The sequence below is a fragment of the Cucumis melo genome, chromosome 4 (assembly GCF_025177605.1).
Source record: "Cucumis melo cultivar AY chromosome 4, USDA_Cmelo_AY_1.0, whole genome shotgun sequence".
NCBI lineage: Eukaryota > Viridiplantae > Streptophyta > Magnoliopsida > Cucurbitales > Cucurbitaceae > Cucumis > Cucumis melo.
In genome coordinates this window covers 2,237,035-2,264,035 of record NC_066860.1, presented here as the reverse complement: position 1 = coordinate 2,264,035, position 27,001 = coordinate 2,237,035, and the positions used below count along the sequence as shown (strand labels likewise).

General features: G+C 31.3%; 4 protein-coding genes across 12 annotated transcripts; 1 reads left to right on the top strand and 3 right to left on the bottom strand.

Moving 5' to 3' along the window:
- Nucleotides 1–316: 316 nt before the first annotated feature.
- Nucleotides 317–1,131, bottom strand: LOC103503688 (uncharacterized). The gene has a single exon (XM_008467983.3). The coding sequence runs from the start codon at nt 1,061–1,063 to the stop codon at nt 530–532; it is 534 nt and encodes a 177-aa protein (XP_008466205.2). The 5' UTR covers nt 1,064–1,131; the 3' UTR covers nt 317–529.
- Nucleotides 1,132–8,686: 7,555 nt separating this feature from the next.
- Nucleotides 8,687–10,251, bottom strand: LOC103504010 (homeobox-leucine zipper protein ATHB-6-like). Its single transcript, XM_008468433.3, has 3 exons — nt 9,664–10,251; nt 9,185–9,573; nt 8,687–9,058 (listed from the first exon to the last, which is right to left on the bottom strand). Exons 1-3 carry the CDS (start codon nt 9,722–9,724, stop codon nt 8,852–8,854), a joined length of 657 nt encoding a protein of 218 aa, XP_008466655.1. The 5' UTR covers nt 9,725–10,251; the 3' UTR covers nt 8,687–8,851.
- A 2,350-nt stretch (nt 10,252–12,601) lies between these two features.
- Nucleotides 12,602–20,375, bottom strand: LOC103503686 (uncharacterized). Of its 7 annotated transcripts, none has more exons than XM_051083592.1 (17): nt 20,114–20,375; nt 19,845–19,920; nt 18,953–19,053; nt 17,822–17,916; nt 17,511–17,689; nt 17,091–17,141; nt 16,745–16,801; nt 16,044–16,164; nt 15,494–15,560; nt 15,350–15,391; nt 14,840–14,945; nt 14,653–14,763; nt 14,005–14,076; nt 13,813–13,914; nt 13,679–13,725; nt 13,274–13,301; nt 12,602–12,952 (listed from the first exon to the last, which is right to left on the bottom strand). In XM_051083592.1, the coding sequence occupies exons 4-17, from the start codon at nt 17,838–17,840 to the stop codon at nt 12,851–12,853; spliced, it is 1,104 nt and encodes a 367-aa protein (XP_050939549.1). In that variant the 5' UTR covers nt 17,841–17,916; nt 18,953–19,053; nt 19,845–19,920; nt 20,114–20,375; the 3' UTR covers nt 12,602–12,850. The 7 variants fall into 7 exon arrangements, with proteins under 7 accessions (XP_050939549.1, XP_050939547.1, XP_050939551.1 ...); XM_051083590.1 differs by having other exon boundaries at nt 18,953–18,986; XM_051083594.1 differs by having other exon boundaries at nt 20,218–20,375.
- A 1,887-nt stretch (nt 20,376–22,262) lies between these two features.
- LOC103503685 (serine acetyltransferase 5) lies at nt 22,263–25,552 on the top strand. 3 transcript variants are annotated; one of them, XM_008467977.3, is made up of 3 exons: nt 22,263–22,560; nt 24,042–24,401; nt 24,845–25,552. In XM_008467977.3, the coding sequence occupies exons 2-3, from the start codon at nt 24,069–24,071 to the stop codon at nt 25,334–25,336; spliced, it is 825 nt and encodes a 274-aa protein (XP_008466199.1). In that variant the 5' UTR covers nt 22,263–22,560; nt 24,042–24,068; the 3' UTR covers nt 25,337–25,552. The 3 variants fall into 3 exon arrangements, with proteins under 3 accessions (XP_008466199.1, XP_008466197.1, XP_008466198.1); XM_008467975.3 differs by having other exon boundaries at nt 23,979–24,401; XM_008467976.3 differs by having other exon boundaries at nt 22,342–22,560; nt 23,984–24,401.
- Nucleotides 25,553–27,001: the final 1,449 nt, after the last annotated feature.

Here is a 27,001-nt window from a genome sequence, read left to right as displayed (position 1 = left end):
TGTTTCAAATATTGTGTTAGAATAACATTTGAAAATGAACAAAAAAAAAACTAATATAAATAAAATAAAGTAATAACATAAATTTTCATTTTCTTGATTTAACAAAGGTGAGAGATTTAAACAATACAAAATATCACGAGATATATTATATGAAAACATAGAACATAAATTATTTATTCAATAGATCGACAGATTTGGTTTCCAAATTTTAATTATAATTATGTTTAATTTGGTTTATACAATACATTATCATAAGTATTTTGTTTATGTGTATATATATATATATATTGAGAATTAAATTAATTAATAGCCAAAATTAAAATTCCAAAAAACAATAATCATAGATATAATCGTAAGTGCTTTTCTTCAATCTTCACCAATTCTGATCCGTATGATTTTAATTACATATTTACACAAACAAAAGTCTTCTTCTCAAACCCCAACGATCTAATTGCATCTGTTTAAGTGGAAACAAAAAAATGAAGAAATAATCATAAAATCTTAGCGAATCTTCAAAAGACGATTATGTTCATCCATGCACGTTCCTGTGTACAACAGTTCTCGAACGCATCAAAACATCCTGAAATTCCATCCTCTTCGGTCTCGGTCGATTCAGAAACCTCGACCAAAACCCTAAGTCATTATTATTACTCTTCTTTCCACAATCACTCTCCGTTGTCGTTCCTCGTTTCAATCTCGCCATCGATTTACTCTTCTTAAAGATCGAAGACGCAGAAAACAACACAAAAGCCTTCTTACGACGACGATGATTATCCGAATTGTAATAATTGTAAGGCTTCGGCGAAGAAGAACAAGAAGAAGAAGAAGAGGAACAAGAGGAGTAATAAGAAGAGGAACAAGAAGAAGAAAGAGAACTAGAGATTTTATTACGCGATGAACCGGCGGTGGAGAGAATTCGCGAGAGCTTTTCGGTTAAACATAGAGAACAAACACCAGGAGATTGGTGGTGATTTGGATGGTGTTTGCAGTGGTGGTGGTTGCGGTGACGGCGGTGGTGGTGGTGGTGGTCGTAATCGGATTTAGAGGTGTGAAAGTTGGCCATATTGGGGGGTTTTCGGGTTTAAGAGAAATTGTTGGGATTTGAAAATTTAAAGAACGCGGCATTGGGTTTGGTGTGGGCTTCATATGAGGTTTCTTTGGAATTTCTAAGAAACAGAGTGAGCTTTGACGGTAAAAGTATGATGTGGACAAATGGAAGCTTTCTATTGGATAATACTTTTTTCCGGTGGGGTCAGACTCACTTTTTTCCTTTTTTCTAATTTTATTTTCCGCCGCTATGGAAGAAAAAGAAAAATAATAGTTTTTTTTTGGGGGGAAGGCGGCGTGGAAATTCAAAGGAATTATGAAACGACTTCGTTTTACGGGAGTTGGACTGTGGACGGGATGCTTGAAGCAGAAGGAAATTTTGAATTGGAATCTTTCATATACTTTTCTTGCAATAAAAGGATTTGGATTTTTCAAACATTTTCTTATTACTAGGTTAAAATATGTTTTTAACACGAGATTGGAAATCAACCAAATGCTTATTCGAGGTTCGATCGAGTGACTCTAATTGAATGGTTCGAAATTTCATTCAAAAAATTACTTTTATCACCGATTTATTTGTCGTCAACTTTACTAAAAAATTAACTATATATTCGGAGATAACAAAATTAAAGATTTGTAAAAGTTATGAAATAACATAATAGATTGAAAAACCGAGTCAACCAAATCGAAAGTGGTCGGTCAAAGATAAGGAAAGATACAATATACATTTAAAAAATTTCAAATACTTAAAACCGATTGATAGACGGTAGTAAAGATAGTGTTTTAAATAAAAGAAAAATATTGACAAGTAGAATTAGAATAGTGTGGACTTCAAATCCAATTGGTGGAGAAATTTGGTAGGAAAAGGGAAAAATATGCTCAACCTTGGTATCCTTTATGTGGTCTTTTTTTTTTTTTTTTTTTAATTTTTTCTTTTATGAGTGTTCAATTTTTACTTTTCTTTATTCTAAACTTTTTATATTTCTTTTGGAACTTATTTAATCTAGTCTTTTATTAATTCGAGCAACTCATAGTTCGGTTACCGTATCAAATTCTCCACTAACATTTCCTAAGAAAAATATATTCTCTTTTTTTATATCTATTTTCCAATCACTTAAAGCTATTAAGCTACAATATCTTAATACTAAATGATTTAAAATTATAGTTTTAGTGAATTAAATTGGAGAAAAAGTCGAACTAATTTTAGTTTTAGTTTGAGTTGGTTAGGCAAAAGGAAAAGAGGGAGAAAATAGTAGGAAATTTAAAGGAAATATATAAAAGAGAATGTTTTTTAAGAAATAAAAAAAGAAAAAAGTCAAAAAAAGAAAAAAGGAAAAAAAGGAATATCCACGTTTGCTTGGTGGTGGTGTTGGTGTTGGTGTGAGACTACCGACGTGGAAAGATGAGAGTGTCAAAATAAAAGAGGCGATTAAATAGGGATTTTGTCACTTTTATTTAAGGAAAATAAAAGTCAAAGTCAAACAAAACCTTCCGTCGGTTTTGGAAAAACTTGCAAATTCTTGTTTCCTCCTTTAATAAAACGTGAAATCACCACCAAAACACAAATATAACAAAATTAAAAATAATATATGTATATTATATACTACTTTCTTTTTTTCTTTTCAATTTTCTTACTTTTTTCTTCTTTCTTACTTTGAATTATAAATTATTAAAATTAATTTTGAAAGACTTTATTTATAATTATATATATATATGTGTGTGTGTGTGTGAGTTTTAAATTTTAGTGTTAAAAGTTTTTAAATTATTTTTAACAAATATTTAAAATTTTAATTTGAAAGTTGCATCCGATGACAAAAAAAAAAAAAAAAAATTAAAAAACACACCTCATGACACATCTTTTTTGCATATCGTAAATTGACCTCTTTTTTGCATATTGTAAATTAGGTATATCAAAAGGTTATCGATGGGTTATTATTCGCTTTTAAATTTGTTACTTTTACAATTTAAATTTTTTTGTTATCTTAAATATTTTTTTTGTTATTTTTACACACCTCTTTTAATTTTGTGTCTGATGAATCATAATGTCTAACTTGTTCCAACGTGTATCATAAGAATCTATGGGACACGGAATTAAAAATTTATGATTTATAACCATACTTTTAAATATGTTGATATAGCAACTAATGAATCAACTATTTCGACAGGAAAAAAAAACATACTATATAATACTATAGCAAGTGTGTTAGTTTATATAGAATATTGGTATTTCATTGATAATAATTAAATATTACAACCCTATATAACTATATTAAAAGACACCAAGAAGAAAAGAATATATAAGAATAATATTTTCTAAGAATAATTTTACAAAAAATACTCTAATCGTGTCGATAAAGTAGAAGTTGAACATGAGAAATTATACTTATTTTTATTGTTTAAGAAACTATTTTAGATATTTTAAATTTTTCTTCTCGTTGAGAAGGAGAATTATTACAAATGCCAAAATGTTAAAAATATTTACAAAATCTAACGTAAGTTTAGATTTTATCACTGGTAGAAACTGGTAAATTTTCGTTAATGTCTATCAACGTCAGTTGTACATACTAATAAAATATAAAATTTTGTTATGTTTTGTGAATATTTTAATTTATTTTTCTATTTGTTTGAAATGCTAAGAACATGTTTGCATTTTTATTTCATTTATCAGATAGTTTAGTAGTAAGCAATAATTTTGGCATATAATAAATTATTCATTATATATGACAAGATGAACGTAATTACTTTTACGCTATACTTGGCACATTAACTTCGTTTATACATAATTGAAATTTAATTTATATATTTATCGAGAAAACTTTATCTTCCTATGATACATATTTTCTTAACCTCAAATTTTATAGTTCTCGAACCCTAAAATAAAATTGAGAAATTTATAACAAATTAAAGATCTTTATTAATTATTATTGTTTTTTTAAAAGGACAGATAGAGACTTTTCAAACATATTTATGTATTATAATATTTGACTAAGATACTATAAGAGAAATATCTTAGCAACTTCATTTGCACCAAGGTCACGTCCACATTTATGAATTATGAACACTTTCTCTCTAAATTTTCTTTAATCTTTTTGCGTTTAAAGCAAATTTTGAAATTTTAAAATAAATGATATTTATACGTCTTGACTTTGATCAACTCTCGAGTATTGGCAATGACTATCTAATATTGTAATGATCACCAATAAGTTACTTATACTATGATTTGATCAAGATGCATGTAGGTCTATTAATGACACAGTTTTTTTACTGATAGATTGCCAGTCACAAATTTCACTAATAGATTGTTAGCTATCAATGTGTCGTGATTTTCTTGCAGACATGTGTCATCAATTTTCTTAATCACCTTCGTTGTCCAAACAACACTTCCAACCATTTGAGATGAAAGTGTTTGAGAAGTATACAAACTCCACTTGTTTTTTAGTCGTTATTTTACAAAACAAAACAAGTTCATGACATCTTTAAAACTTGCTATTCGTTTCGATTCGAAAGTTATATCCATGACCTTTGTTGTTTAGGTAAACTAACAAATAAAACCATTCATCTAACTAAAACAAAATGGTCACAACCATCATAACTTTGACCCATTAAAACGGTCATAAAAATATACAGTACTACAATATTACATTCATCGATTATTTGATACATCATTAAATGATTTATTAATTTATTAAATATTTATCGTGTGAACTCCACACAATTCTTAAAAAATTGCTTAAGTGAAGAAATAAATAAAGGTAGTACTCTAAATTCTCTCATTTTTTCTTTATTGTTATATTTTAAAATAATTACGATAGATAACAATTTTAGAAATAATAATTAAATATATAGTAATATTTTTTAGAAAAATGATAGATTCTTATCATTAATCAACAAATTTTTTTTACATTTAAGGTTTTTAAAATATATATTTAATTATTGCTGATGGGCCTTAATGGGCTGTGAATAGTAATTTATGGTTGGGCTGTGTGTTTATTTGGGTCCAACTATTTAGGTGTAATTTTATTGATGTTTTTCGATAAAGAATTCATTTTCTCATTCGTATTTTTTTCGACTTTATCATTACACTAAATTTTTCTTTTTTTCCTTTTTTCTTAACAAAATTTTCATTACTATAATTATATATTATCTTTTGCTAAAACCTTTTAAAGCTCAATTACAAGAGGACACATACACTAGTTTTCAACCTTTTATAATTTGATGAACACAATCAACAAAAATGTATGCACCTAATTTAACTTACGTATACTTCTAATTTAGAGATTTCATCTTCTGGTGTTATAACGACGATAAAATAATCAACATGATCGTACCTTTTATCGTTATAAAAGAAATGATAGATTTACATCTTAGTTCGTTTAGTTTTTAATTACTTAAATCATAAAATTATGTTATTTTTGGTAATGAGTTACCCACTTGGAAGTTTGATATATTTTTTTTTAATTTCTAAAATGATGATTTTATTAAACTTCAAGCAATAACATAAATAGAAAATTTAGAACTAACTTCCTTTAGACAAAATATTTGGATATATAACAAGTTGCATTTATGTTTGTGCGACTCACTCAAATGTTCAATCACAAATTATCACGTGATAACTTTTATTCTTGTTTTTTTTTTTTTTTTTTTATACCTGAAAAAAAAGGACCAATCTTAATTTATAGGCTTGCTTGCCTCGAACCATATAATACTTACTATTGGTATTACCGATATGTTCCTTGTAATTTAAATAGATAAGTAGAAGGTTACACCCAAATATTACTTGAAATTATTTTCATAATCTAACATCCCAATCCATTGATTAGGCTTGAAAGAGATGGTGTCATGTGAAATGGAGTTGAGTAGACATCTTTTTGCTAAAAGAAAAAAGAAAAAACATATATTTGTATATATTATTTACTTACAATTCTTTTCCTATGTTGTGGTCCAAAAAGCTTTTGATGAGATTTTGTACCTTCAAAAGTGCTTTTCTTCTTCCATCTTTCTTATTTACCTTTTTCTTTTGCTAAATTATAAAAAAAATGTAGTTCAAGTTTGTGATTTACATACTTTTCAAAAGTTTCAAATATGCCTTTGCACTTTTTAAAATAGTGAAAAAACACTTTGCCAATAGTTTTGGATGGAAACCATTGAAGTTTTGTTTAAAAAAAGACTCGTGAACTATTGAAAAGCTCCATAAATACCATTTAACTTTAAAATAAAGTAAAAAAAAAAAAAAAAAAAAACCTCAATTGATCCAATTTTGACACTAAACTTCTCAACACCATAGAATAAAAACCAAAATTTTAAGTTAAAATTATGAGGCCGTTTGGGGGAAGGGTTAGTGTTGATAAAATGTGTTTAGGGAAAAAAATTATGAAAGAAATGTTATGATAAAATGTGTTTAGGAGAAGGATTACAGAGGAGTGTTATGATAAGATATATTTGGGGGAAGAGTTATGTAGGTAGTGAGGTTAGGAGGGTAAAATTAGGGTTATGATAACATTTCTCCCAAACAAGGGTTATGTTTCATAACCCAACCCTCCCTTTATAACCCTTCTCCACATTAGATTAAATAAACAAATTTAGAAATATTAATAGTCATATAAATCCAGCTTCCTTCATAGAAATTATATGGGTGTATTTTTTATTTTACTTATGCTTGTGTGGCTCTCTTGAATCTTCAATCACAAATTAGTTCGTGACAACTTTTATTCTTATACAAAAAAATAATTTTTTTTGTTAGATATTATATTAAATTTATCTTCACCTATCAACTTATAATTTTTTTTTTATTGAAATGATGATTTAAGATGGTATCAAATCAGCTTGCTTCGAGACGGAGTTCAAGCCCTTGCAATGTTATCTCTTTCCCATTTAACATATATTTCCACTGGTTGAAACTTTTCTAACATTTCTTCATATTTCAAGCATATAACCGAGGGAGATTTTTAAATAGAGAAAATTGTCAAAAATAAAACATTTGACTAAATACTTACACTTCATAGAAAAATAAGTATAATGAATTTTGTCTTTTAGTAGTTTTGTTCCATAGAGTGTAAATAGTTTGTCAATTTTCTTATTTTAAGAAAACCTATTTTAAATATTATATTTAATTTTTCTTTACCTACTACTTTAAGTTTTCGGATTGAATTAGTGATTTAAGAAACCTTATATTCTTTATGATCTAAATAGATATAGAGAGGTTGCACCTAAAATATTACTTTAAATGATTCACTCACAATTTTTACTATGTTGTGGTCCAAAAAGCTCTTTTGATGAGATTTTGTACCTTCAAAAGTGCTTCCCCCCCCCCCCCCCCCCCCCCTTATTTATTTTTTATCTCAACAAATGTTTCAATCCAATCATTGAAATATATGATAACATAATTTCAAAAATATATCTTAAAGAAATGCCATGATTAATCATATCGAGTTTTTCTTCGAGTTTATAAATATTGTATTTGAGTTGTTTTCTAAATATTTATACCGCAACTTCATACTTTAAGGATAATTATGTTCAAAAAAATAAAATAAAATTTGCCAAATTACTTTACTAAGAGACATTTTCAAAAATAAAAAAATATTAAAATTATTTACAAAATACAACAAATTTCATCCAACTTGTTATAATCTATTTAAGTTTTGTTTTACTATATTTTATAAATGGTTTCAATATTTTGTTGTTCGTAACCTTCTCTGTTAAAAAAGAAACCGATTTTTTTTTTTTTTTTTTTTTTATAATGGGGCCCACAAGTTTTCTTCTTCTTCATTGCTTTATGTGATGATTTGGACCTCAAGAAAAACAAAACATTTAAATGCATCTTATAATTATTTGTTAATCTCATCCATTATTTTGTTTATATGTAATTAGGGTGAGATTTGTAAACATAAATATATTGGAGAATGTGCTCTAAATATTGCTAAAGAAAATAATGAACGAATCTTAGTTTATTTTTTTTCTTCCTTTTCCCCCCTCATTTTGCCCTACAACTCACTCACAACCGTAAAGTTTTTTCTCCCATTCTTTTTCACAATCCTGACTTTATGAGACCATTGTCGTCTATCACTTTCCAAGTTCTATACACATTATAGCATATTCAAAATTGCACATATGTTGATATATATATATATATATATATATATATGCATGTCATTCAATTACATAAACACAATTTGTCACTAAACTAATTCATCCATCTTTTGTTTTTTCTATGGTAGCAACAACCGATTCATGGAAATTAACAAAAAAAATACATTCGAGTATTGCTCTTGCTTTGATGTTTACTAGTGATTACAATTAAAAAAAAAAAGCACTTAAGTTCACTCTAAAACTCAATGATTTTGAGAAGAGGTTCTTTGTAGTCATGCTAAAAGTAAAATCTCATCTTTAAACATAACTTTAAATTATTAACTTTTAACTTTATTGCATCACAAATTACGTCAATTTTGTGCATCCTACTAAATTCTTTAATCATAGTTTGTCACGTGATAAATTTTTCATATATTTGTACTTTAGAAAAATCTTGTTTTCATCGTCTAGACAATGAAAATAAGATTTAATAAACAAAAAATTATGTTAAGATGGACTCAAATATTGATCTTATCTGGTAAAGGCTAAAACTAGAGATGTCTTAAGACCAAAGGAACAAATACTATCGATCTTAACTATACATTTCATTAGCATGAGACGTACATATATCCATTACTCTTAAACAAGAAAAAGACCAAAACTAAGAACCAAAATGAAGATCAAGAAATAAAAATGTTATAAAATGGAAGAACATTGATCATATGGATTTGTTTTTTTTTTACCAATAATGGAGAGAAGGAGCTTGATCAACAGAACAGAAATTAACCAAACTTTGATCCTCATTCATAGCCTTTGTAAATTGGATTTGATTATTATTATTCTTCAACATTGAAATATACGAATTATTCCCATCTCTGTTTGAATCATCTCTCTCCATTGACCCTTTTTTCATCGCTCTGTTTACTTTCTCCCTCAACTCTTTCACCTGCAACAAGAACAAAGAAAAGAAAAGAAAGCAAAGAATTTTCATTAATATAAACTAAACCCATTAATTTTTGGTTTGTTTTCAAAGTTGAAAATGGAGATGGTTTTCTTTTCTTTTGATCATTACCTTTGAAGCAAGAGAAGCATTTTCTTTTTCAAGAACATCATAATCAAGTTTAAGAGCATCATAATTTAGTTTAAGAACTCCATAATCTTTCTCTAATTGCTTGGTTTTCCATCGAGCTCTTCGATTTTGGAACCAAATCGTAACTTGTCTTGGTTCAAGTTCTAATTCAGCTGCGATCTTCATTTTTCTGTCGGGTTCGAGTTTGTTTTCCACTTCAAAATGTCTCTCTAAACCCTTCACTTGATCCAGTTTCAGCCGACGTTTCCTCTCCGGTGCCGAACCGCCACTGCTCCCGCCGTCTTCGCTGTTGTCTTCTTCCTCTAAACTGTCTAACATTGCTTGAAACTCCTTGCTGTAACCACCTATGGCTTTGGAATTCGGTTGCTGATCTACAAGAATTAAAAAAAAAAAACTTTTATAACCCAAAAAATACAAAAGATCATTTTTTTTTTCTCTTTCTGATTTTGAGGATTGTTTACCTTTGGGGGAGAAGAAGGAGATGAAGGAATCTAAGGAATCTGAGTGGCTAAATCTCTTCATGATCACTGAAAATGAAGAACAAAAAGGGAAAATGGTGGAAGTTTTATGGTGAAACCAAAATGATGGGTTTCATTTGTTGAATTTCTTCTTGGAAACACAACCCAAGCATTTAGCTGAAAAGAAATTCAGATGGAACCTTTGAAGAACCTTTAAAGTGGGATGGCAGAGAGAAAAAAAGAAAAATGAATTTCATATATCTTTTTAATTATTAGTTAATCATGATCACCATGATGGATCAAAATAAATAACCGAGATAAAGAAAACAACACCATTTATCTTTATGCATCCTATTGTAACTTTTGGTAAAACAAATTTGACATTTTTTACATAATGTTTTAATATTTTTTTATTTAAGTGATGAAAAAATAATAAAAAAAAAAAGATGTACACATGTGTAATGTCCAAGATGCATCTAAACTTTACCCAAGAAAAAATATGTATTTTTTTAGAAAGTATATAATAAGAAGGGAATGGTGTTTTTTGTTTTTATGTAATGAGACTTATTCTCTAAAAAAGCATTGGCTTCTGCTTTCAAAATCGCTTTTTTTTGGAGACGGTTCTCATCAAGGACCAGTTTTTAAATTGATGAATTATGGTTAGGCCTTTAGCCTGATTTTTCCTTTTGCGTCTTATCGTGTACGTATGTTTATGGCAACCACTACCGACCTTTTTAAATTTTTAATTAGTCCGTAACAATGGATACGATCCTTTTATTTCGATATCTAAAGTTTCATCATCCAACCATGTAATTGTTGTACTAAAAAAGTAATATAAATTTGGAACATTTAATACGATCTCGATCACCAAATAAGAAAATTTAGGGATGATAGATGAATTTATAAGCTCGATTTTCAAAAATCTTATAGTAGATTCAATATAATCATGCTCGTTTACTTAAATTTTACTAATAAAGTCTCGTTTAATGAATCTTTTAATATTTTTGACTTATAGATTTTGGAAAGTAAAACTTATTTTCTTTCAATTTTCTTGTACCAAAAATTGAGTAAAAGAGTTGATTACTTATTACAAACGCCAAAAACAAAACTGTTTCTTATGGTTTTTAAAGTAAAGCTTGATTATTTAAAACAATAGTAAGAGACAAGTAACAAAGCAAAAGCAAGAAATTTAGAAATTTCACTCTTCTGTTTTTCTTTTAATTTTATTTTTTAAATAAACAGGTGTTTTTAAATATAAAAATATTTAATAAAGTTAATCATTTTTTAAATATTTCAAGTTTGTTTTCATATTCTCAACCTTTCATCTTTTCGAATCTTCCTCTATGCTCTTCTTTTTTAGAAGCGATTTCTTCCATTTTGTTTAGATTTGGTAACCAAATCTATTTCTTTCCATCGTTTTTTTTTTGTCTTTCTTGTTTTTCTTTTTTTCTCATTCATTGCATGTATCGTATCGTCTTTTTTCTTTTCTTTTTTAATGTTTAGATTAAGTAACCAAAAGATGGTGTATAAAAATTGATTAGACATTTAAATTAGGGTAACCAAAAATTGTGTATAAAAAATATTGAAAAAAATCGTTTATACCAAATTTTGAAAAAAAAAAATAGTTTAAATTTGAGTAGCCAAGTCTAAATTACGTCACCAAATCTAAACAATTGTATACCAAATTTTGAAAAAAAAAAACATTAGATTTGGAATACTAAAATCTGGATCGTGTAACCCAAAACGTGTACCAAATCTGAGTAAGTAAGAAGATTTTTTTTTTCAAATTGGAAAATAAAACTAAAAATGAAAAAAAAAAAAAACTCTTAATTTTAAATCAAATATCAAACATTTTTATTTTTAATAAACGAAAAACTTAAACAATAGAAGGAAAAAGAAAGGAAAAAAAAAAAAAAAAAAACCAAAAACTGAAATGATTACCAAACTAACTAACATCCAACAAAATTAGCACACAAGAGAAACAATTGCACCCTAAATAATTTTTTATTCTAACCCTACAATTTTATTTTCAAGTGTCATCAAAAGGAAATATCATGGGATTTTACAAAGAAACTTTTCTTCTTCTTCTTCTTTTTTTTTTTTTTTTTATTAAAGAAAAAAAAAGGATGAGCATGAGTTTAGGGATTAGTCTTATCAGAAAGGAAAGTTTGTGGGATTTGAAGGAAGCAGTACACCGCATATACTAAAAAGAAATCAGCAGCAATCTTTGTGAATCTAAATTATACAATAAAAAAGATACCATCCTTCATCTATATCCATCGTGGACAACACACATTTCTCATACGAAAACAAACAATCCCATGTAAACAAAAAATTATTTAAAATGTTTTTTAGATTACATATTTGTAAATCTAGCTGCCTATCGATATTTAGCTTACAATAAACTACTATTAGAATAGTTTGTTTATGAATATAATTTAAGTTAAAAAGTTGAAAGATAATACATATTGTTCTTTTAAAAGATAATTCTAAAATAATTTTATCGTTGTTTTTAGAATTTACGAGGCTTGAATCACAAAATCCAAAAATAAATATAAAACAACCAACAATGTATTTGAATTACATTTTCGAGTGTTTAATTCAAAAAATAAATTATTATGAAAAAAATTATAGTATTTGAAAGCCACGTAAAATAGCTTTTTAAGTATATTTTAAATAATTTTTACAAAAAAGAGTTTAAACAAATATTAGTTTTTTAAAAAATGTTTTCTTTAAAAAATCAATCCAAACATACAGCCATGTGTGAAAAAAGAAAAAAAAGGAGTTTAGGTACACGTCCATTTCTAATAAGACATAACAGGGGAGGGTCAGGTTTTCTGTAGTCAATGACCAAATCCCATCAAAGATAAAGTCACAAATCAAGCATTAATGGTAGAAAACGATTGATAGAAACTCCTACTTGTATGAATTAAATAAGAAATTAGGAAGGATTATGACTAGTTTAATTAATAATTATAGTTGTGGCTACTTTATGGAAGAATTTTACAAATATAAAAAGGCAAATATGCTGTACTAATTAATGAAGTTATGAAGCAGCATACCATGGCCTACAAAATTTATGCTGCATTGCATTTTGGTGAACTCGTGCAAAAAATATATATTTTTTGATTCTATTTCTGATAACTTGGTAAAGCCTACCTGACAAATCTCGGGCTTTAATGGCTTGGTTTTAGTCGATGGATGAAGACAATGGAGCACAACAGGAGGAGATGTCAATACCGGCGACCTCCATCGCATTGCAGACCCATTGTGGCACATCGCCCTGAGGGAACTAATAAGACAGCAAAGAAACTTGTATGTTAGGATACATATGGACAGTGGTGGTTGTTGAGTTGAGGTCATGACAAAATAACTAGTTCGCAACCAATTCAACCAAAATAGAAAGATGCAGAATTCAGTTCATTTGGAACGGCTATTGATTTTCATCACTTCTTTTCTTTTTCGAGTTACACAAATCTCTGATGTCATATCTTTAAAATATTCAAGATACCGAAGCACGATATGGACTAAGCACTTAAATGAGAATCGGGTGTGTTTGTGTGTGTGTGTGTGTGAGAGAGAGAGAGAGTCTTTCCAGAAAAAGAACCAATACCATTCTCAGCAAGAACTTGCGAACGAACCTGCAAAGTTTGAGAAGGCGTGTTAGGATATAACAGGCTACTATTAGAAACAATTACAAACCATGCCCTGTACAATTAACTTTTGTGTAGTGTAGCTTTTTCAAATCTTGGTGAATATATTTTTCCTTCTTTTGAAAGAAAGCAACATACATACTTTTGTTGTTTGTTTTCTAGAAAATATATATTTCGATTTTTTTCTTATTTTTTTTTATTTTTTTGCGTGTGTGTAAAAGAAACAAAACAATTCAATCGATGGTATGAAATTACAAAATAAGGGGGAGTCTCCTTAAGGAGGTTTTGAAGTAGGAGTTTCTAAAGCATAAATAAGGAGGGTAAATTACATTTGGCCATTGGATGGAACAAAATGGAAAACTTACTCTGGGAATTGCCCCCGAACAATTGAAGCATGTAGATCTCTGCTAAGCTGTGAATTTTCAACACTTTCCGCAGTTAGTTCTATAGAATAAACCAGAAATAGGAAATTTATTGTAGGCAAGATAATGGCCCATACCTTCATCATGAAATACAAATTGTGAAATGAGAGTAGCTGAGAACCCATAGCATCTTTTGTAACAAGACAATGGATGTAGGCCCTAGTATAGTTCCTGCATACCTAAAGTCGTAAACGATGAAGCAGATGATGATGTGTCTCCTTAAACTCCAAATAACTAATTACTACGAAGCTTTAAGTGTCAAAGCATACCATGCAATCACATGTAGGATCAATGGGACGGGTATCATCAGCCATCGCTTGGTGTTTTAGTTTTAAAACTCCCTGTCGATGAATATCACAAACGGGATTATCTTTCAAGTAAAAATGAACTAAAACAGAAAAAATACGGCTATCCCTCATTTTCTCAATCCCAGCGAGTCAGCGACTCATAAGTCAGACAAATAAATAATGTTATAAATAATGATAATTGCACAATACACATAAGCATCCACAAAATCATTACCTAAGTAACATGCAAAACAGAAATAGAGGTGCAGCCTTCCTTCAAGACGATAATAGTTCAATAATTTATAATACTGGAGAAGGTAAAAAGTAAGCATCGCAACAGCCACCAGGAAAAATTCATTGCTTAACCATTTCCTGATAATGGCGATGGTATATGCCATGCCAACGAACAAATTTCTCTTGCAGTAAGTCGTTAATTTTTGTACCCATACATGAGATGTAGTTCCAGTGACCTTTTTTTTTATTATTATTATTTTTGAACTTTTTTATCTAGTTCCAATGACTTTATAGCAAAAATGCAAGCATACAAATTGATACACATACCCCCCCCCCCCCCCCCCAAAAAAAAAAAAAAAAAAAAACCTTAAATTCAAAAGCTCAGAATGTACTTACCTCAGGTATGAGTGCTGTGCCAAAACGAGCGGTACGGGTTGGATAAACACAGTCATACATGTCTGCACCCAAAGCACTGCATACAACAATGTCCAGTGGATAACCGACGCCCTGACCAGATACAAAAAAATAGAAATATAAGGAAAAAGGATAAAACGAACAATTATAGAAGTATAAAAAGTTTTACCATAACATATCTAGGTTTGTCCTCAGGCAGTGAAGCAGTGCATTGAGCAACAACACGCCAAAATGAATCTTTATCTTCACCACCTGCTAGACCGCCGATTGCATACCTGTAGAATGAAACATGCAGTCTGAATACCTCAACTATTGAAGCATGCAACACCATAAAAGCAGACAATGTGCATAAGAGAAGTGGGCAACGATGTTGCAACTCGCGCTGGTAGATCAATGAAGATAAAAAAAAGATGCAGTTCACAAGAAGACACTTCTTTTCAGATGAATGAATGTGAGAGGACTCCACAGTAATTAAATAAGCAAAGCAAAGATGAAAGGAGAAACAAAATCCCAAAGACTAACTATTGTAACAAATGGCAATAACAAGAGATTTTTTGACTCCGGTAAGATGGGTAGAGCATTCTCTCTCTATTTGGTGAAAATGGAAAGGAGATTTTATGAGTCCTACAATTTCCAAAATACAATTAAAGAATATGAATTTAAAGTTGTGTAAACTTGCCCTGGTAAATTTCGGTCAACCAAGCCTCTAACGCATATGTCCCTGCCATGATCAGATGAAAAAAGAATATATAAAAAATAAATCATGCAACGGAAAGTTCTGGGACTGGAGGGAAGGACCAGATCCTTGACAAAAAACAATTACCTTAGGACTGGATCCAAACCACCTTGCACAATACCAAACAAATTCTGCTCGTGAGGTTTCTTGTGTGCTGAATATAAAAAGTATCTCAGCAAAACAATTCTTAATTATTGAAATAAAAAAAATAAATGACATATAAAGACATGTCTAAAATTTATTTATGGAACAAACAGTATGCAGCATAAAAGGTTGCAGGTGGACAAAGAAATACCAAATCCCAAATCATAAAGATAGTTGATCTAGAGACAGGGAAAATGCAACATTTGAACATGCGAGTAAATAATGCTACATTGAAATAGAAAAACCAACAAATCACGCAAAGTTAGAACATAAAAGTAGGTCAACTCAACAAGTCCAATAAATTCTGAAGTACCAGTGCCAGCACAATTAGAGCTAATTATTGTACATCAACACTCAAAACAGAGATAAAATATTTGTGGCCATGATTTATATCAGCGCTTGAAAATTTATAAATATTTGTGGTCCATTTATGCAAATGCTTGAGACCCTTTTTAAAACACAATCTCTATATACATGCAAATGCTAGAAATACCTGCTATGCATCTGTCTATCCAACGAAGAGTACGGTACATGGCCTCCTCAATTCTTGGACCTGTAATGGTTGTTTTTACTACATCATCAAGAGCCATAATAATATCTGCTCCTATTCTGTTCTGTGCAAAATTGAGGGGAAATAAAGCATTAAAGTGAAGAAACAAGAGGGGAAAAAAGAGTGTATTCAGTGCATTCTAGATTATGAAAAACTCATGCCAGGTCTCGATGTAGCGGGAGCAATATTTGACCATAAAACAGCAAATGTCATGCTAATAAAATTAATGTGCCTGGTGAAGGATATTAAAGATCTCCGTAGTAATAACATCCTAATATTCTAAAAATCAAGATAGGAGAGAGGGATGAGCACTAAATTACCATGATGTGTGTGTGAGCGTAAAATTTCTTTTAAAAAACAAACAAACGAAACGAAAAAACTATGCAAGCACAATGTACATTATCTCAAAACTTAATGTGGTCTTTATATTCAGCTCACTTCTTGTAATGAACAAGGATGGAATCCATGGACCATTCTTATATTCATAGTCAGCATATTCACGATGTGGCCCATTAGTAAGTTCTTCTGGGTCTTTTGGAATGAAAGGCTTCCCATTCTTATCGATACTTTTTTGTGATTATTTGAGTAAAAAGAACAAGAATAATGTCACCAAGTTAACATCAAGCAACCATATCTTAACCTACTTGAATTTGAATTGATTCCTCAGGAGTTAAAAGCATTGGCTTCCCATCAACTGGAGACTGAAGAGAGAGAACTTGCATTAGTTAATTAGTTATTTACTAAAAAATTAAAGATTATTAGAGAATTAGAGCACTATTCTATAAACCAACAAAATTATCAGCAAGAAGATAATGCTAAAGACGACCGTCAGCTAAAAGCCTTCATATGCATAAATATCGTATAACATTTCAATTAACAGCATGATCTTCTGGCTGATTTTCGTCATTATTTTCTGAACAAGAAATAAAATTCTCAATGTTTACTTCTGCTGACAATAAAAATAATGATAATGAAACATTGAGAAAGTACCTGAAATGTAACACCTTTTTCGGTGATGTCAGCTAAATGTAACAATGAAACCTAGTGAACATTGAACACCTTCGTTAAGAAGATACTATCAAGGCAGCCAATAAAAATACTATAAAGGAAACTAATTTTTCGTCTAAAACTTACTGACACAATACGGTATCAAGAAAGGTTGAAAAGTGTTTCATTTTTTGAGAAGACAAATAAAGAAAAAAAGGAAGTTAACAGATACTATCAAGAAAGCTAATTTTCAATCCTTCCAATCCCCTTTTTTTTTTAATGAAAAGCCAACCTCTTTGAAGGAGGAAAAAAGAAAGAATTCCTTTCCACCGTCCATAAAAAAGCAAAAATGAAAAGGAGTTGTAAGTGTAAGAAAACAAACAGATCAGAAATGGTGAAGATGTATCAACATAGATAAACGACCATTTGAAACCCGCCAGAATCAGTAAGCATTGCTCTGGGCCAGTTCATAAACTTGTGGAGACCTCCCAGTTCATCAATAAGCTCAGAAGTGGGACGAAGTGCCAAATGATATGTATTTCCAAGTATAATTTGGCAACCAATCTCTTCAAGCTGCTGAGTTGTTAATCCTTTGATCGTTCCTATAGGCAGAGAAACTAAATTTCAAACAAAACTGTGCGCAATTGGACAAATGGTGAAGATCATAATTATTAATTAATATGTTTTCCACAAGGAGTGCATATGTGGGATTGGATTGGCATTGAAACTCATACCTTGCGTTCCTACTGGCATAAACAGAGGTGTCTGGCAGGTAAAGTGGGGGAGAGTGAGTTGTGCAGCACGAGCACGATTAAATCTTCCCAAAATCTAAAGGAACAGGTAAAGACCTCGTGTTAGCATAGACTAATCTGTCAAGTACTATTCAATCACGGATCCATATTTTGTTTGGCATGATTCTTTAATGTGGAAGATAAATGCATGTGTATTACTCCTAAACAGATGCAGTGTTTTAACCACCAATAAACAACTAAGTGATCAAAAGCAGAACATATTAGCAGCAAAATATGAGATCATTTTGTTAGATTTGTGAGGCTGAGACACGACTCTTCTTACAGCCACTTCATTTACTAATGCCAGTGAAAATGATTAAATAAAAAACCTCTCTCTCTAACTAAAGAAAACTCAAGAGATTGTGACACACTAGGATTTGTATAAACCAAAGTTAAGAAATCCGATCTAGGATTATGCTACTAATTTTCTAGTTCCATAGGATACACAGACCAAAGCTAGATAAGCTGAAGCTTATTAAACACTTCTCGTAATACATTATAACTTTTACAAAACAAAAACCCATAGCCCACATAAGTTACATAAAACTCTAACTAATTCCTTCAAATAACTTAATATCTAAGAAGCACAAATATGAATATGAGACACGGATACGACACGACACGAATATGAGACACGAATATGAGACACGAATATGACACGACACAGACACACCGACACGTCATTTTTTTAAAAATCTAAGACATGACACGGCAAGGACATGTTTATTAAAATATTCATTTTTATTAATATATAACATTTTTATAGTAAATGAATTGATGCATTTATAATGTTAAAAAGACTTAGTTCAATGTATTTCACACCCAAAAGTTATTGTTATTGTCATATATGTGTCTTTTTAGTCCACTCAACAAGTATTCTATGCATGTCGCATGCATTTGTTGCACCAAGAGAGATCCAATACCTATCTACCAAGTGTCCGAGACGTCGGACACGGACAAGGACACGCTAGCCAAACGAGAGTGTTTGTGCTTCTTAACTTAACATCTATGTTCCACAAAACCCATGCTTATAACAACCGTGAATCAAAGTTATCAAACATCCGAAAACATCCCCTGTAATTTGTAAGTATGGGGCAGGGCAGAGCTGCTGAGGATCAACGATACACACATCAGATCAACATGTAAGTGTGATGTGAAGAACAGGACTTCTTTCTCTAATGACATGTCAAACCCAATTATTCATTACAAATAAATACGAAAATAAAATGCATTTCAACCACAATTTGATTAAGTTTTTTACTTTTTGGTAAATAAATACTGGGGATGGGGAGATTTGAACCATATACCCCTTGGGTTGCTAGCACGTTTTGAATGTCAATTGAGTTATGCTATATTCAACTTAAATATTTAATTTTCTTTCAAACCAAGACGGGACAAGGTCTAAGTTCGACAATTTCATCAGAACATTCTAAGTTCAACCAAAGAAAGCATGAAGCAATCCACGACAATACTTTAAACACAGATTAATCAACAGATAAAGACACTCATATCCAATCCAACATCAAAAGGCAAAACACTCAAATGGTATCAACAAACATCCAATACATCAACAAGTACACTCGCGACCACAGACGGATTTCAACTTTATTGTCTTTATATAATATATATAAAGAAAACTATATAACTTCTAATACTTATAGTTAGCTTAGTGGTTACTCTGTCTATTGGCCCTCCTTTGGCCCAAGTTCAAATCTTATCTATGTAATTTATTTTTCTTTAATGAGAACAGCAGCTTAAATCCTAAAACAAAAACCCAGTTAGCTCATCTTCTCTTAATTAGGAAATAACGTGCGAAGGGTGAAAACTTTTGGCAGGATAAAATAGAGATTATTTTCTATAAGAAACAATAATGAAACAAACATGAGTCTGAGCCCCACCCACATTAAAAATCGACATGAATTAACGAGTTAACTTTAAACGACAGTTGTGCAAAACGAAATAATACCTCGAAACGTAGCGCCATTAAATCAATATTTCAACTTCTCAACTTCCCCAGATGCCGAAGCTGTTCCCGTATAGCACTGCATTTAATATATAAATAAATAAACAACAGATAACTCCATAAATAACCATGTTCTTCAGATTGGGTTGATAGTTTTACTAAAGATACGTTTCAATTCCATCACAACACAAGCCAGTGTATATGGCCTATATTGCAACGGGAATAAAATCAAATCCTAGTTTACGTGAAGCACGACTCGAAAGCAACCGTACGAGCTTTCTTCTGTTCTTGCTCGGAGAATAATGCGAGATGGAGGTCAATGCGTTAAAGTGGAGCTTAAATGGATCCAAATTAACGAGGTCTGACAGTTCCCTACCCCGAGTATTAGTGTCAGTGTGAATGGAGATGGCCGGTGGAAAACCCTAAAGGTGAAATGAGGCGCCGCCGGCTGCGCCTCTTCCTCGATATCCGTTGGCGCGTATTGCAGCTTGGCTATTCGGTAACGTGCGCGCGCACTTGTCTTAGTTTAATTTTTCATCGTTTATCGATCGATAGAACAAAAGAATAAATAAATAAGCTAATTATAAAATATTCTCGTCAACAATTTGGATCGCATACATTGTTTCGTTGTTGTGAATATTAAGTATCGAAAATTAAAATTCAAAAGTTTGATATTATTAATGCTCGTGTTTAGATTATGAAATCAACATTGATTAGAAAAATAAGATTAAAGAAATGTAATAACCTTAATATTTGACATTCATGAGTGTCTATGCACAATACGTCACAAAAAATTAATATTTGCATATAATTATATTAAAAAACGTGATTAAATATGTGGACAAATAATATATATTATGTGAAGATTAAACACTTTTTGCCGTTATATTAAAACTTGCTACATATCAAATGCAAGTAAGTGAAACTGATAAGAAATAAATAAACTAAATTATAAAATAGTTTGGTGAAACATTTGGATCGCATACGTTGTTTCGTTGTTATGAATATTACATATCGAAAACTAAAATGTTTAATATTATTAATGCTCGTGATTAGATTGTGAAAGCAATATTGATTGAAAAAAAAATTAAGAAAATATAATAACCTTAATATTTGACATTCATAAATGTCTATGCACAATACTTTGCAAAAAATTATTATTTGTATCTAATTAAATTAAAAAATGTGATTAAATTTGTAGATAAATAATATATATTATGCGAAAGTTAAACACGTTTTGACTTTATATTAAAACTTGCAAGCATATCAAATACAAGTAAGTGAAACTAATAAGAAATAAATTACGACTTACTTTAATGAGAGAAATATAAATAATAGAAAACAAACTTAGATGTGTTGTTTGGAGTGAAATAAGAAGAAGTTTGGTGAAGAATAATACGTAAGGCTTTGATCTAATGAGCAAGGAGAACAAATTAGTCAGGGTTGTTTGGGTGTTGAGTCGAAATGAGATGTATGAAGTTTATATGTTTGTATTTGGAACGTAGAGTTCCTACAACATTCATGTAGTATTTTAAAATTTTAAATTATATGTATTTTATAATCGTTTATTGTTTTCAGTTGTTTTTATTTAATAATTGTACTTGTCGTTTGTTTGAATAAATATGGATTGGATTGTTTTCTTTTAATCTTTTTTTTTTTTTAATAACGCTCACTAATTTTTTTTCACCAACATATAGATAAATTAAATATAAGAAAAATGGTATATAGTTCTTTAAAATGGTTAGTTGGTTAGTCTTCCCGAGTAAACATGAAAGAATACATCTTTATTGATTGTTGTGAGATTGACAGGAGCAGTTAATTTTACTAATGTTGTGACAAATAGGTCAATAACAACGGTATGGTCATCTTTAGACAGCTTATCAAAGTAAAATTGCTATTACATTATAAGCCAATAATTTCAATTTTGTATTTAAAAGCACTTTTATCATCATGTTTTTTGTTTCTTTTTATAATATATTACTAGTCGAGTTAGTCGTTGGAGACGAATGACAAAGTTGGTGGTCGAAGTTAGTTGTTTAAGAAGATCGTCGAAGTTGGTTGATAGATGTGATTGTTGTGGTGATATTTGTTGTTCTTGGTTGCCTAATGTGAATGTTGGTATTGACCGCTACAAATGATTGTTGTTAGAGTTTATTTATCAAATATGATTTAATTCGAAGTTTATCGTAGAGGTAGTTGTTGGAGTTCGAAGTTGAAGCTTTAGGTGGTTGTTGAAGTTGACTGGCAAAGGTAATTTTCACAAAAAAAAAAAAAAAAAATAGTCTTAGATGCTAGGTGGTTGTCGGAGGCAAAAGTTGGTCGTACAAAGTGATATTGGAGTTGGTCGCAATAGTTTGTTGTCAAAAAGTATGTATATTACTATAGTCAAAATTTGGTCGCTAAGGTTAGTCACTGCGAGAAAATGGTGTTTTTATTGCTTTGTTGGATACCCCGTCCAAAAAAAATAAAAAGATGAAAAAAAAAAGGCAATGCGCGTTTCCTTTATTATTATTATTTTTTTTGCTAGTGTGCGCCGAACGTGAAGAAGGAAAAACCCTTGTCTCCCTAGCTCTCACGATTTCTGCTCGTCTATCCACTGCCGACGGCCGTTCTCGACGACGGTCGTTCAACCAACGACGGCCGTTCAACCGAAAAACAGAGCGAAAAATCCCTCCCTCTCTCGACGGCCGTTCAGCCGACGACGACGACGTTTCTCCCAGTAAGTAATGTTCTCTATTTCTCGGCTTTCTCTATTTCACTGTTAAGATAGTGATACTATTGTTTCTTTAGTTTAATACCCCAATAAAGTGTTGTTTGCGAGTCAAAATCATGCCGTGGACACAAGTCTGGGGTTTAGGCTTTTATAAATAACCTCTCCTGTTCCTTTCCTTTTTTCCTCACTAATCTTAAACGCAATAATTGGATTGCTTGTCGTTTCTATATGTATATATGTATTAAAATAAAAAATAATCAATAGTTGTTGGCATATGAAATCGAATTTGAACAATGAGAGGGAAAAGTCTGGTTTCTTTAAATATCTAGATTAAAGATGCAGAGGAGGCCACGGAGCTGAAGGGTTCACTGGATTTGATCAATTTAACAGAACAGTTTTCAATTTTCTTGATATGTTTAGCAATTGAGAATGGCAACACAACTTTGAATTTCCCATTTTTGTTGGTTTTAACTTGGTGTTTGAAACTGGCATTGGGGTTTTTTTTTTTATCTCTGCATTCTACTTCAACTCTAGCACCTGTGAACAAATAGTATAACCTCACAAATCATTGTCAGCAGAAAAAAAAAAAAAAAAATACAACATGGCCTGAAATGATGGTTGGTTCTTCTAAATCATTGATTTCTGGCTAACAATCTTCGCATCTTTTATCCTGAAATAGAAATAACTTTGCAAAGGTTCAAACACATGATCTAATGTTGAGTGAGCTCTTCAAGCTTAAATAGAGAGCCTGCATTTCATGATATGTTTATTCGTGTGTTGGCATGTTACAGTTTATTGTTCATGTTAAATGAGCATGTATAAGTGTTGTGGATAACATGATGTGTAGATAAGTTTCCAATTGTCTTATTGATGGTTTGATTCTTACACCTGCAATTGTTGAACTCAAAAATGCATCGATGAGTTTAGAAAAAAAATATAGAAATTGAGAACTTAAAGGCATCTTTGTAAGTTGTTCATAAGGTCCCTCTTGTAAATGTTGCATGTCATTATGTAGCTTTCGACTTGTGATGAAATTGGGATGTTTTTGGACCTAAATGGAAACTACTCTCCTTGTCGAATTGGTAGGCTCATTGAATTTTAGATTTTCACTTCATTAACTTTGTGATGTGACCAAAGTCCCACATTGGTTAGGAGGATGATCTTGAGTATATGAGTGAGGATAAGTATCTCCATTGTTTGAGGCCTTTTGGGATGGTTCCAAAAGCGAAGCCATAACGGTGTATATCCAAAGTGGACAAAAATCATACCATTGTGGAGATATTTGGGGGGTTTGTTGTCCTAACAGTATCAATTTGTGGTTTTGTCACCACACTTCCATTTTTTGACAGAGTTAATTTCTGGTTTAAGACCATAGAATTCTAGATTTTGATTTCGTTCCCCTCGTTATTGGCTATATTTTGTAGTTTAGTCACTGTAATTCCATTTCTCCAACCATGCCAATCGGTGAGCTTCGATTTTCATCTCAGTCTCCGATAGCAGTGGTGGATTCTACTATGAATAATGATGAGACATGGCTCTGGGGGCAGATCAAAGCGGAAGCACGGCAAGATGCCGAGTCAGAGCCAGCACTGGCTAGCTATCTTTACTCGACGATTTTGTCGCATTCATCACTTGAGAGATCACTTTCGTTCCATTTGGGGAACAAACTCTGCTCTTCGACGCTTCTTTCCACTCTCCTTTACGATCTTTTCCTCAACGCTTTCTCCACTGATTATGGTCTACGATCAGCTGCTGTCGCTGATTTGCGAGCAGCTCGTGAACGGGACCCAGCCTGTGTTTCATTTTCCCATTGCCTCCTCAATTACAAAGGTTTCTTAGCCTGCCAGGTGAGAAATTGCACATTTCAATTTCCTTTTGAATTTGGTGAAATGACATTTTTCTATAATTTGAACTATTTGGGATTACCTCGTTTGCCTTAAAATAGAGGTTCTTAGGGTTCATTTTGATGATTTGAAAATTGAGGCGTTCTTTGATTTGATCAGTCTGTTTATTGTTTTATTTATTCTTCAAAGATTGTGATTTTGTGAGTCGACTGGGGACTACTTTTCCACATTTAAAGCAGAAGGCAGAAATAAAATAAGGATATATCAGATAAAGAATACCGGATTCCTTTTCACATGATGATTCTTTGTTGGATATATATTCATGTCTTGGGAAAAGTTACTAAATGTCAAAAGCACCATTTATGTTTTAATGATTTATGAAGTTCAAAGTCAGCTTTGTGTTTCTTTTGTCACTATCCTTATACAGCAAGTCATTTCTCTTTTAGGCTCATCGTGTGGCTCACAAGCTGTGGAATGAATCACGTAGGCCGCTAGCACTAGCACTTCAATCACGCATTGCTGATGTCTTCGCCGTCGACATTCATCCTGCAGCAAGAATTGGGAAAGGCATTCTGTTCGATCATGCTACTGGTGTAGTGGTTGGTGAGACGGCAGTGATAGGCAACAATGTCTCAATTCTTCATCATGTCACTCTTGGAGGGACAGGAAAGATGTGTGGAGACAGGCATCCTAAGATTGGGGATGGAGTCTTAATCGGTGCTGGAGCAACCATTCTCGGCAATGTGAAGATTGGAGAAGGAGCTAAAATCGGGGCAGGATCTGTGGTGCTGATTGACGTGCCACCACGCACAACTGCCGTGGGAAATCCCGCGAGGCTAGTGGGGGGGAAGGAAAAACCATCGCAGCTCGAGGATATTCCTGGAGAATCCATGGATCATACTTCTTTTATATCCGAATGGTCAGATTACATTATTTGATAGTATTTTATACAATGGGTGGTTCTATATTTTGTCTCTCCGGCATTGCAGCTGTGAATTTTACTTTCCATTTATACCCTTGTCATTACAATAGCCATTAGAGCAGATACATCGACTCTCTTTTTGGCTTCCCCTGTAGTATACTCACACTCTTTTGCACTGCTTATCAGAAAATAAGTTTTGGCAAATAAATAAAATGCAGTAACTTAACATATAGCTTGAATGTCTTTTCTTTCTCTTCTTCTTCTTGGCCTTCACCGTCATAGAAATGATTTCTGTTCACTCAGAGTCTCTTGTTTATCATTTGGATTAAGTTGTGTTTGCCACTGATATTACTTTGAACTTGTTGGAAGGAATGGAACAAACAAGTGATTTTGAAGTTGGTATTTCATGGATTCTATGTCACTTAACAGATACGTGTCCTCTTTTATTTCTGTTAAGCGGCCTTGACAAATAAAGATAATACACGATCCTTAGTCTCATGATCTTCAATAGTGTGCCCATCTCTATGTTGGTAGACAGTCTGAGAAGTTGAAGTTCTAGCAAGATTTAAAACAATTTTAATGAAATCCTTACAGAATAATGGTGAATTGTTCAATGCTTGAACTTCTTCATTCATTATTTTCCACAATTCCATAATCAAATCCTTTATGTATCGTCTTGCTTCTTGTTTCGATGCACCCGTGTCATTCATGTAACATTGTATAGATTTAGCAACCTCTCCTCTCTTTGCTTCCTCCTGGATAATATTTAGAAAAACCTCATTATCGATACTAAAGAAATATTTATTAATACTATGCATAAAGAGGATAAAATTTAAAATGAACTATACCGATGATGAAGCTAAATCATTGGGAAGACGAAATATGATGGATGAATGTTGAATAATACGAGGGTAATGTTGTAAGCATTCCAAAGCCTCAATTGTCAGTGAGTTTGTGGTAAAAACATAAGCATGAGCAAGAAGAAGAGATCCTGATACTGAAACCCAAGCATTCTCTAAATACTCTTGAAATTTTGGTATGTAATTTGTGTAATACCATCTTGCTTCTACCAAAAATGCTTTGCATAAATCTATCCACTACAATATTTAATTGAGGATTAGTTGATAAGAATAATTTAGGGTAATGAGGAAAGAAAAGTTTGGAATTAGAATAAAAGTTACCATTTCTTTTTTAAATAATGAATGACATTGACTTCATGATCATTGAGTAGTTTTGAAAGCCATATCATTGATGGTGTAGTGGAGAGTAATAAAACATAATTTCATGTAGTTATGCAATCGATCAATTGCTGCAATATCCCATCTGAAAATACAATAGCAGTGGAAGATTATTTGATCATCAGAAGAAAAAGAACTCAATTAAAGAAAATGAGTTTCTTTAGGTTTCGAGTATCCTACGTTGAAACAATCGAGAACTTCACAATATTTACAAGATACATGAGCTAGGTGCTTCCTTCATAGCAAATTAATTTTAAAATAGAATATATGTTATCTATTTCTCTTTCCTCTACTCGACGTCACCTCCTACATCTTCATCAAGCTGATTGTTGAATATAGATGGTGGTGCCGAGAAGGTAGTAGGGTCACCAGCCTATTCAAGCTTTGATGACATTGAGAGGGAAGGTAGAAGGTGATTTATATTAAGACCATATAATTTTTGT